This window comes from Leguminivora glycinivorella, chromosome Z (assembly GCF_023078275.1).
Source record: "Leguminivora glycinivorella isolate SPB_JAAS2020 chromosome Z, LegGlyc_1.1, whole genome shotgun sequence".
In the NCBI taxonomy this organism is placed as follows: Eukaryota; Metazoa; Arthropoda; class Insecta; order Lepidoptera; family Tortricidae; genus Leguminivora; species Leguminivora glycinivorella.
The window spans coordinates 33,724,029-33,736,298 of NC_062998.1; the positions used below are offsets into that span (position 1 = coordinate 33,724,029).

At 37.9% G+C, this 12,270-nt stretch overlaps 1 protein-coding gene and 1 long non-coding RNA gene across 3 annotated transcripts in view; both read left to right on the forward strand.

Annotated features, from left to right (window-relative positions):
* LOC125240822 (cationic amino acid transporter 2) overlaps positions 1-12,270 on the forward strand; it is a 114,420-nt gene that overhangs the window by 75,544 nt on the left and 26,606 nt on the right. For both annotated transcript variants that reach the window (XM_048148947.1, XM_048148948.1), the window contains one exon: positions 596-779. In XM_048148947.1, coding sequence (XP_048004904.1) covers positions 596-779 — 184 coding nt within the window. The remainder of the gene's footprint in view (positions 1-595; positions 780-12,270) is intronic.
* LOC125240823 lies at positions 6,303-9,460 on the forward strand. The gene is made up of 4 exons (XR_007178674.1): positions 6,303-6,774; positions 7,020-7,090; positions 7,565-7,660; positions 9,299-9,460. It is a non-coding gene; the product is annotated as an uncharacterized LOC125240823 (long non-coding RNA).

Here is a 12,270-nt window from a genome sequence, read left to right on the forward strand (position 1 = left end):
ACTGTTCTTAAAATAAAATATTTTATACCATGCACGAAATATAGCATCCGATAATTATAAGAAAAACATGGACAGAAGTTATTTTTAAATCCAATTTCTATTTAATAAGTCAGGTAGAAATATATAAAGTAACTGAATTGACCGTGACGTCACTCAATTCGATTTCATATTAATTCCATATTAGCAAGTCGTTCAAATTCGAATTGACAGTTCTTAAAAAGAAGCTGATTTGACTAGGAAGCAAGTAGCCTATAGTTCTAAAGCCCGCTCCAGACTATGCGCGCTAATCACGGCGCGACGCCGCGAACGCGAGTGTGGATTCGATACGCAGAAAGATCCACAATAGCGTTCGCGGCGTCGCGCTGTTATTCGCGCGCATAGTCTGGAGCGGGCTTAATGAAATTCCGTAACATGCGTAATCATATATATAATATATTTCTGGTCAGGCTTTATGACCATAACTTTATGATAGAATATGACCATAGACAACATGCTGTCTTTTTCTTCACGTTGAAGAAAAAGGGAGGCATACAGACCTACGATCAAGGGCCTATAACTAAGATGTAGGATGGTAGTGACGCCGTGCTCCTTGCAGTGCCGTACGACGAGGTGGACACCGACAGCGCGCTCGTGCAGATGTTCGCGCACGTCCGCGCGCCCACGTGCAAGTACGTCGTGGCCGTGGGCGCGCTGGCCGGCCTCACCGTCTCTATGTTCGGCTCCATGTTCCCCATGCCCCGCGTCGTCTACGCCATGGCCCACGACGGACTCATCTTCAAGTAAGTTTATCAGGATTATGTTTTTCAAAAGGAAGGAAACGGGAAAGGTAGGGTCGTGATGGTTAAGAGCCTACTAGTATTTAGAGAAGCATTATAGGAAAGCTCGTGTGTTGACTGTCTGTCACAGCCAAGTTTCTCCAAAACGACTGGCCCGATTGGGTTTAAAAATTTGTACACTCAACTGGTCACCCAAAAACGGCCGTCTTACGTAAAATTGTGTGATGTAAGGAACCCTCAGGACAAGAGTCCCATACGCTCTGGGCCGGATTCTTATCTTAACGGCTCGCTGACATCAATCAAGCTCCCCCTGATTCATCGACGCGACATCGTTCCGCTCTAATACAGCTTCTTAACCTACCTATTTATTTGTGCCCGTCTCGTGCATACTCGTACCACTCGAGACGCGGGGCTAATTGAAATATTGGAGATCGGCAGTGATCTCTAGTATACTCGGATCTACTAGGAAACCTTAAAGGCTTACATAGAAACGACGTAGGTAGCTGAGTAGCAATACTTGCCAAGTGTGATTTGGGTTGTAGGCGATGGGCTAGCAACGGGATACTGCAATATCGTGTCTCGCTTTCTTTCAACCCCTTAGGCTCTGGTCCCACGGCGAGCTAGTAAGCTATGAGCTATCGGCTATAAAAACGAACAAAAGAGACACGGCGATGTTTATAGTTACTCACCCAGCGATGAGCTATCAATATCGCCGTGTCTCTTTTACTTGCACGAGAGTGCTTATCTTTTGTTCGCTTTTATAGCCGATAGCTCATAGCTTACTAGCTCGCGGTGGGACCAGTGCCTAAGGGGTTGAAAGAAAGCGAGAAACGGTATACTTAGCAGCATCACGTTGCTAGCCCATCGCCCCCAACCCAAGTCACACAGTCGACTTCTACGACACCCACGAGAGGAAACGGTTTGGTGAAATATTGATCCCGAGGCACGGTGGCAATAACGTGTTATAAGAAACACACAGAAATCACACTGCAAAACTCTATTTCGAGAAGCATCATGAAATATCTTGAATATTCAATTTAATTTACGTTCCTTCGAATTGAACAACCACTTCAAACGTTCATTTTAGACGGAATTACAGTAAGTTGCTATAAGTAGGTACCTCTGAGTAAGCTACAAGTAAGAGTTAAATTTAGTAGTTCGCTATCGAAGTTATCTTAGCAGAGCAGCATAAACTGTACGAGAAGTGCATTTTCGTCGTGGTTTTGCAACGTACCTACATTTATATGTAATCTGTTTATTCTTCCTTTCTGAACTACAGATGTAGTGCGAAAAGATTAGCCCTCGTATTGTTACGGAAACGTACGAACGTGTCATGCTATTTCAGTCAGTGTCAGTACAACATGTACCTGACATTGACTGAACTAGCATGAGAAATACGAATGTTTCCGGGAAAATACGAAGGAAACCCTTTTCTCACGTAGCGGTACTTAGCAGCCGGATCATCGTCTCTCAGTTTTTCTATTCAAAGAACCTAATCAGTATACAGCTTGTCCTAAGACTATGAGATTGAAGGGAAAGTACCTTCCTCATAAATATCGTAGATTATTGTGCTGAAAGAAGATTTTATTTTATAATAGTGATTCTGTATTGAACCTAAGCAAGTAAGCCTGAAGGGCTATCTATCTACGAACTAACACCCTGTTTTTTGTTTTGTTTCTTTTCCCTAGCTAAACCCCCCTTTCCCCAATACTGCTAATAAACCATAACTTCTCGACCTTTCTAATGTATTAACGAAATGCCGAGTAGTCGCTAACCTTTATGAAAACAAGTAAGTCTACTAACTCCTCGAAGCTTTTGACTTTTCATCAGTGGACGGCGCTCGCATGCCACTGGACCCTATAACAAACTAATCCTTTTATTCCAAAGACAGTTTGTTTCCCTAGCCAATTTGATAGAATTTACCTTGAAAACCCAGTTAGCAACACTTAGCATCCCGTCGCTACACCAAAAGATCAGAAATTGCTACCACAATTATTAATCACACTCAGGTAAATTAAGTAATAAGAGATTTTATGAGTTCAAAGTTTTAGCAAGCAGTTTAAGATAGTATACACCACATTTAAAGTCCATTTAAACCACATAAATACACATTGACCAATTATATTTTAAGACCAATCGTAAAAGAACCCTACTTTCATAGAAATAGTGTGTGACGCTACCCTAATCCTATCGTTTTCCCTACTCTAGCATATCTGAAACACAGACCATCACTTACCATAGATCTAATGTTCAGAATATGCACAAGTGTATCCCTACCATAAGCTGTACAGTTCAGCCAGCGAAGCTGAGATAGGCAACCTATAGGCTTGTGTCGGTCAGATCCCCCCCTCTGCTTTTGCCCGCGGGCTAGGGTAGCAGAGAGTAGATCGCCCTATCCGTGTATATATCCAGTATTCTAAGACACACCAGTACCAGCCACACGGAAGACCCAGCTGCGATCAACTTTACTTAGATGTGGATCGATCACAACCGAAATCCCCAGCAACCAACGCCAGCATGGACCAGAACACCGAGTAAATAAATATATATATATATAGGACCCCAGCCTCAAATACTGCCGACTTCAGTGAGCAAGGATTACTCCTAATGCCTTTCGTCAATCGTGAAAGTCCTCACTTCCATCTAACAGTTGGACTCTTTGAGACCGGTGAGAAAGTACGCTTTTGTAAATATAAAAAAGCGCCCAAGCCTCCACTTGGAACAAAAAGACCCCTAAACGCCTCTTATTTGACACCGTAAGGGAAGAAGCGCCTAGCCGGACAACAGTCTGTCACAAACAATGATCTGGCTTATAACTTTCACAAAATAACCCCATAGAAAATTACTAAATTCAATTTTACTGACCAACTAAACAAACGAGTGAAGTTTCCTTTACGTGCTATAATCTAAGCTTAGTTTTGCAAGAATTACTCCCTACAAAACCAAACACAGACTTATCTCCAAGCACCAGCCATACATCGACCCAGTCTTTGTATTGCTCGACGGCACTCATGAAACAAAGCACAGAAAACTTCACTATACACATTAATTTAAATGTAACACTACACTATAAATACAACACTAAAATAACCCCACAACTGACGGTAAAGCAATTCCACCACAGGTCCAAGTTCAACTGTACGACGATATTGTCCCCGCACAATCAAACAGAGACACAATTTCAAAGTTTACAATCACTTAGAATAATTTCCAAGTAAAAACAAACAGAGAAATAATAGCAGAACAACTTCACTCACCAGTATAACACACGAAAGCCAGAGACACTGTTAGTCTTGTAGATATTTTAAGAATGACGCGCGTCGGCTCGCTCCGACCCTTTTATAGTATCTAATGGAGACACAACAGAGACTGGGGACATAATGGAGACTGGAGACATACTGGAGACATAACGGGGACTGGAGACATACTGGAGACACAATAGAGACATAATAGAGACATAACAGAGACATAATGGAGACTGGAGACCTACTGGGGACATAATGGAGACTGGTTTGTTTACTAAGCCGTACACCCTATACATTTAACGTCCATGTTCTCTCAGCAAATAATCGTTTACCTATCAGTAGTAACATCTGCTTGCTTGCACGTGTTTTAGAGAGAGACAGAGCTATTGATATTGTTACCTATGTAGTCCAATAGTGGAGTGTTTCGTAAATATTTTTACGTAAATATTATTTTGTGAAAGATTGTTTAAATCAATTTAGTAAGTAACTTCGCAATGAAAGATCACATTTGTTCCTAATTGTTACATTGAATGATATATTCAGGAAGTATAATAATCAATATCAGTGATTATTACCTCTCTGACTTGTAATTAGAACCAAGACGCAATATCGGAACGTCATTCGTTTGTCAGATCAGATTGTCAATGTCAACAATCCATCCATGTGAATATAGTTTGTAAATAAGCTTTTTCCAATAAGTTGTGCATCAAATAATAGTGAATTTTATGAGTGATGACGTAACTAAACATGTGATAAAGCTTCGCAGATATTATTTGTTAAAATATTCAATGAAATCCCGAAGGAAATATGCACCAAAAAATTGGTCAAGGAAAAGTTGATTCGCCGTAAGTTTTATATGTAATAACGAGTCCATTTCCTCGTCATAGATGCTTGTTCTGTTACAACTCGCCCCCAGATTGGATTTCTTTTACAAAATACAAAGTGGTTAGTAAAAAAATCCAATCTTATTTAGCAAAAGAAGCAATAAATTGAATAAAAGAAAAATATCTCTAGATCAGTCGGAAATATCCCCCCCCATTTCTAATTGTGTGGTGTGTATTCCAATACTATGCGACTGCTAGCGACTCAGTTTTGAAATCAGCTCATCAGAGTCTCGACAATGAACCATGATAACTCCTTTCTCAGAGTCCACGCATCGCCAGGGATACCAGGTTGTGAATCTGATAGGTCCTATTAACCCGTTCTTGCTAGCTCGTTCCCCGGTCGCGGCGAATATTCATTCCATCCACACTGTTGGACCGGAATAATTATCGTAATAATTTCAACGAGTTCACAATAACTTCCCACGCAATTACGAAGAAACCTTTAGAGCTCTCATTGTAAGTCCAGAGCCTTCAATCTCCATTGTCGGAACTCAAACCAATTTCTCTACCTAATCACTCCAGCCACATGTTTTGGCGCATGTCTCATACTTGAATAAAATATACTGACTTAAGATTTGTTTGGAAATGTGTGTTTTTTTTTTATTTTTATAAAACAAACCTTAAATGACATAACCATGTACCTCAAGTTGGTACCATATCATGATCAAATGAAGAAATGATTTGATGATACTAAACTCCACATATTGGAAAACATAACAAGGAAACAATTATTGAAAAGAGCCTCGTTCTCACTAGACGATATCGGCCCTTAAATATGTCGATTGTCAAATACATCCCATTCAAGATAAGGTGTGTGGTTTTCGTATGAGTCTTATTACCTTGTGTAGTAGTAATCATAAAAAACTACCCTTGAAATGGGTCGAATCCATTGGATTTTAACCTAACCAATAAGAATTTTATGACTAATGTGTTCCCAAAATTCCCCCCCTTGTTTGTTCCCCGCAAATTCCGACCAAACTAGTTTTGACCACTTTCCAGCGCTGTCTGTCTGCATCAATCCACTCATTCCATAAAATAAAACATTCGAGACACACTTTCATATCTTACATCCGTCATATCCAGCCATTCAATCTATCAAACATACATCTATAAGCATTCATCACCTCTAACTTATACACATACACTCGTTCATTCCTCCTCAATTACGCTTTCACTCGATTGTTTACAGAAAGCCAACGCTTTTAAAAGTAATCAAAATAAATAATAAAAATAGAAATAGAAACTAGATAATAATTTTAAAAGTTTACCTATCCCATTTTACCCTACTCTACCCTGACTCGAAGACAAAGAATATTTCATTTTATTTCCTTTATTTTATTCATCTATATTTAATTTTATAAAGTAATTACTCTGTCATGAAACACGAAACTCCTGAACACACCTCGTTTAAAGAGTAAACATCAAAAATATATCTTCGATTAATTTACTTGACCTAGGCTACCTAACTGTACTTGGAATTTATAAAATTTTTGCGGTTCCAAACAATGAAATGACTTAATTATTTTTCTGAGGCACTAGCTTATTGATTATGGAAAGTAATATTTGTAGGCCTTCAAATAAATGTTATGGCATTTAAAAATAACCATTGAGTCTTGTACAAACTTTGTATTTTTCAAAGATAAAGATTGACTTTGGATTGGACACTTAAATAAAATTATGTAGACTGAAAATCTAGACTTAATATAAATATTGTTCTTGTTACAATGGGTTTAAACAATGTATGTATTAATTTTCAGTATATCTAATCGGTAATCAACACCTAAACAATTCCAACTAGTTGCAAGCTGAACGGGACAATTTTCCGGTGTGTCCTTTATGGACTGTACCCTGTCATAGCACTATCTCCAAGTAAGTACAAAACATCTTGTCATTAAAAAGCTATTCTTAGATTTAATTAACCCTACTTAGTAAGTTAAACGATTCGGCAGGAAAACTGTATTACTTGGAAAAATGGATAAGGTAGCTCTCTTTTTTTCTAACTGTGAATGAACAAGATAAATATAAACAATCTTAATGATGCATATTTATAAATAAGATTCCTTAAACATACATGCACCCTATTTTAACTAAACTTTTCATATATACAATTTCAGGTTTTACCCGAGAGGCCACGCCTCAAGTCGGACTTTCCTCCACACATCTACTGACTTCATATAAATGAAAGGTACTTTATGTTTTATTATAATAACACGTTCTAATTATAAAATTTAAAAGTTAACAGCTCATGGCAAATAAGAATTTTATCTTGAAAATTGAAACGAAGCATAGAACAAAACGGCGAGGCATGAGCTACCGGGTAAAAATCAAACTTAACTGACTCATCCTCATTTTATTGGCTAAGCAAACTCATTACTAACTCATTTTTTATGTCCTAGCTCATGTAGATATGAACTGCAAGGCAGGGGTTCTCAAACTTTTTTATTTTTAATTTCCTTTTTGTAATTTTCGCTGTATGCGTTGTTTTTTCCGACACAATATTTCTCACGGGCGTGTCTTAGTTCCAAAATTAAGCGACGCGCCTCTGTGAGTAGATAAATGAAATAATATTGTTCCTATTTGGCAGAACCCCACTCTAAAACTAAACCCTTTTCTTACGCTATCTACATGAACATTTCTAATCTCTGACGTTTCCTTTCAGTGTACTAAAGGCTCACTGATCTACACTACCAGCTCATGCTCAACGTTACTGAACAACAAAGTAATCCGACAATCAGACTGGACCCGGTCATGTTAGGTAAGTTTACATACTTAATGCGTACCACATACTACATACTTTTTCTGAACCTCAGTGAAATATGGTTTTATAATGATAATAGTGCTTATTATCTATGCCTACTTAACAGGAATATTACAAATTTCAATCAATTTTCATGAAATTATTTAAGCAATTGTGACAATGATCAAGCAGTGGTGGAGTTAAGGTATGGCAAGGTACGACCTCCCAGATGCTGGTAATTTCGTAGGAAATCTGGTGACGATTGTGTAGCTATTTAACTTAACTAATAAAATATGTATGTTGGCATATGCCTGATCCGTGAAATATTGCGACAGTGTAAGGTTCCGTATAAAAGCTGTGTACACAATCTAAGTGAGATAACATGTCATGTGTACCAGTTGAAAATATTGTTCATACATACATACTTGTTTGTACTATAGCAAAAATATATACTTATAGAAAGTTGAAATTCGCACTGTGCATTTAATTTATTGAAATAATTGGCAGATATAGGCTACAGTGACCTCTCACCATCAAGAGGGACGTATGCCTGTCTACCACGGATGTAATATGAAAATGTATGACAACTTATAAGTTAATGAACTTAAATTAGTCCTAAAATGATTAATACCTATATCTTAACAGACAGAAACCTGTTCTTCTCACGGCTGCACTACAGTGACAATATTTGGTACAAACCGTACAAACAATATGCCAAATTATTGTATGATGTATGAAATCCTGTGAGCCAATTTATAGATTATAGAGTTACAACTGAAATGCAAACAAACCATCCATCGAAGGATGTACTTGTCATAGTACCACATGCGTGTAGCTATTCAGTATTCATAGAAAAATGGCGGGGCGCCCCATATAATATTGTACTTCAGCGCGACAATGAATAATCGCGCCCCCATAACCATTAGACTAGAGCCTATCTTCTTGTATTACTAGGTCTTAAATCTAGGGCTTAGGTACCCTGGATTATTTTAGGAAAATCATCTTACATCTAGACTATGATAACGACCTACTTACTGTCCTAACTAGTAGTTACACTGCCTATGGATGAAATTCTGTATAACAGACGCCTGCCAGGAACATACATATAAGAGTGTTCATGGACTATATAGGACAGCGTCGAAGCTATCCGATCTCCGGTGTGAAGTGCAAACGTGATGTGAGCTTTCAAAATAACCCTGAAGATGGCAGAACCTGCTATGAAAATGTACTAGACATATAGAGAACTATTTGTTTTAACATGAAATTCTATTGCTATTATACATAGTGTACACACTTATGTTTCCAATTCCGATTACTAGGTGGAAAACTCTTCTAAACTACTACAGCTCCGCGCCTTCTTTTATTTTAGGTACATGAGTATTTTTTCTATAAGTACCTAGTATTTCCAGTACTTGCCCTGCCTATACAACAGCTATAAAAACATACATTAAGACACAGAGTAAATAATAGTACTACGCACAGGCGCAAGGGAACGTCAAGATGTGCCAATGCCAACAATTGCTACGTAGCAACGCAACCGAATGGCCTAATTGGGACGATGTTTAGTTCAACTACTACGATTATGAGCTAATTTCCTAGAAATAAATTTGTCTTAGTTTACTACGTTACTTTAATTTTATTATTTTTATTTTTCAGAATCCAGAGGTAGGAAATGAAAATACAATTGACTCCGCATCGATGCATGACCTCGCCCGGAACGCGGCAAGAAAAAAACAATGGAAGAAAATACTACAGACGTGTTTATTAACAATAAAGTTATTTTTGTTTTTATGAAATAGCGATTGAATAAAAATATTAGGTATATGAGTTTTATTTAGAGATGAAATAAGTCAGGAAATACAGCACACCCACTCGTTTTCACAACAACAAATGTAGCCTGGTAAGGCTAATTCCTATTATTTATTTATAAACCTTGGTATCCAAGATGTGTTCTACAGAGCACATCTTAGATCCCTTGGTCACGTCACCAAATGTAACTAAACTCCCGCTCACCTTTACTTATTTACTTACTTACTTGGTTAACCAACAGTATAGCTAACCCCCTCTTTAAATATACCCCGTAAATTTGGCCTTGTGATCGTCTAGCGTGAATAAGTAGAACCCTTCGACGTGAACCGCGATAACCTAGATCCTTTAATGAGTATCAGCTGTATTTTTGACTAATTTTTAAAATTTTTTTTATTTATATTTTAAAGAAGAATAAAGGTTATTGTAGCATAATAATATAGTGTTATAGAAGAGTATTTTATCAGATTTAGGCCTAGAAAGTTATATGTGAGAAAATTAATGACGTGATGAAGAAATTTTAGAATAAAAGTTAGTGAGTGAAACATACATGAAATAAATATTAAAAATATTTTGGTAATCATCCGCTACGCCTTATTAGTGGTCCCGGCTTGGGCAAGGGCTTGCGATGCGGTATGGGACCCCTGACCCGACCAAACCACTTTATCGGGAACCTAAGCAAGTAAGCCTGAAGGGCTATCTATCTACGAACTAACACCCTGTTTTTTGTTTTGTTTCTTTTCCCTAGCTAAACCCCCCTTTCCCCAATACTGCTAATAAACCATAACTTCTCGACCTTTCTAATGTATTAACGAAATGCCGAGTAGTCGCTAACCTTTATGAAAACAAGTAAGTCTACTAACTCCTCGAAGCTTTTGACTTTTCATCAGTGGACGGCGCTCGCATGCCACTGGACCCTATAACAAACTAATCCTTTTATTCCAAAGACAGTTTGTTTCCCTAGCCAATTTGATAGAATTTACCTTGAAAACCCAGTTAGCAACACTTAGCATCCCGTCGCTACACCAAAAGATCAGAAATTGCTACCACAATTATTAATCACACTCAGGTAAATTAAGTAATAAGAGATTTTATGAGTTCAAAGTTTTAGCAAGCAGTTTAAGATAGTATACACCACATTTAAAGTCCATTTAAACCACATAAATACACATTGACCAATTATATTTTAAGACCAATCGTAAAAGAACCCTACTTTCATAGAAATAGTGTGTGACGCTACCCTAATCCTATCGTTTTCCCTACTCTAGCATATCTGAAACACAGACCATCACTTACCATAGATCTAATGTTCAGAATATGCACAAGTGTATCCCTACCATAAGCTGTACAGTTCAGCCAGCGAAGCTGAGATAGGCAACCTATAGGCTTGTGTCGGTCAGATCCCCCCCTCTGCTTTTGCCCGCGGGCTAGGGTAGCAGAGAGTAGATCGCCCTATCCGTGTATATATCCAGTATTCTAAGACACACCAGTACCAGCCACACGGAAGACCCAGCTGCGATCAACTTTACTTAGATGTGGATCGATCACAACCGAAATCCCCAGCAACCAACGCCAGCATGGACCAGAACACCGAGTAAATAAATATATATATATATAGGACCCCAGCCTCAAATACTGCCGACTTCAGTGAGCAAGGATTACTCCTAATGCCTTTCGTCAATCGTGAAAGTCCTCACTTCCATCTAACAGTTGGACTCTTTGAGACCGGTGAGAAAGTACGCTTTTGTAAATATAAAAAAGCGCCCAAGCCTCCACTTGGAACAAAAAGACCCCTAAACGCCTCTTATTTGACACCGTAAGGGAAGAAGCGCCTAGCCGGACAACAGTCTGTCACAAACAATGATCTGGCTTATAACTTTCACAAAATAACCCCATAGAAAATTACTAAATTCAATTTTACTGACCAACTAAACAAACGAGTGAAGTTTCCTTTACGTGCTATAATCTAAGCTTAGTTTTGCAAGAATTACTCCCTACAAAACCAAACACAGACTTATCTCCAAGCACCAGCCATACATCGACCCAGTCTTTGTATTGCTCGACGGCACTCATGAAACAAAGCACAGAAAACTTCACTATACACATTAATTTAAATGTAACACTACACTATAAATACAACACTAAAATAACCCCACAACTGACGGTAAAGCAATTCCACCACAGGTCCAAGTTCAACTGTACGACGATATTGTCCCCGCACAATCAAACAGAGACACAATTTCAAAGTTTACAATCACTTAGAATAATTTCCAAGTAAAAACAAACAGAGAAATAATAGCAGAACAACTTCACTCACCAGTATAACACACGAAAGCCAGAGACACTGTTAGTCTTGTAGATATTTTAAGAATGACGCGCGTCGGCTCGCTCCGACCCTTTTATAGTATCTAATGGAGACACAACAGAGACTGGGGACATAATGTGTATTCAAAGATTAATCCATGTAAAATAAATAAATAGTAACAATTTAAAGAAAAAACTATCTTTTATGATTTAGTATGATTTATTACATTTATGTGCATTTATATAACATCATTTAATCATCCGAGCTTCAAAAGATGCTAATCTAAAGCTCTCTGAGTTTGTTTGAGTCTGGATTGAAAGAGGAAAAGCTTCGAGTAAATATAGAAATAGGGCCCCGACGGCCGTCCCCTATTATTATTCAGCCTTTTACAAGGAATTTCAGTAAACAAGTTTAGTAAACAATATCTTTTTGTAAGGCTAGGCCTGTATTAATTAAAGTAACTACCTACTGACTATATTGATGTGATAATTATTAAAAAGTAGTTTTTGTAACATTG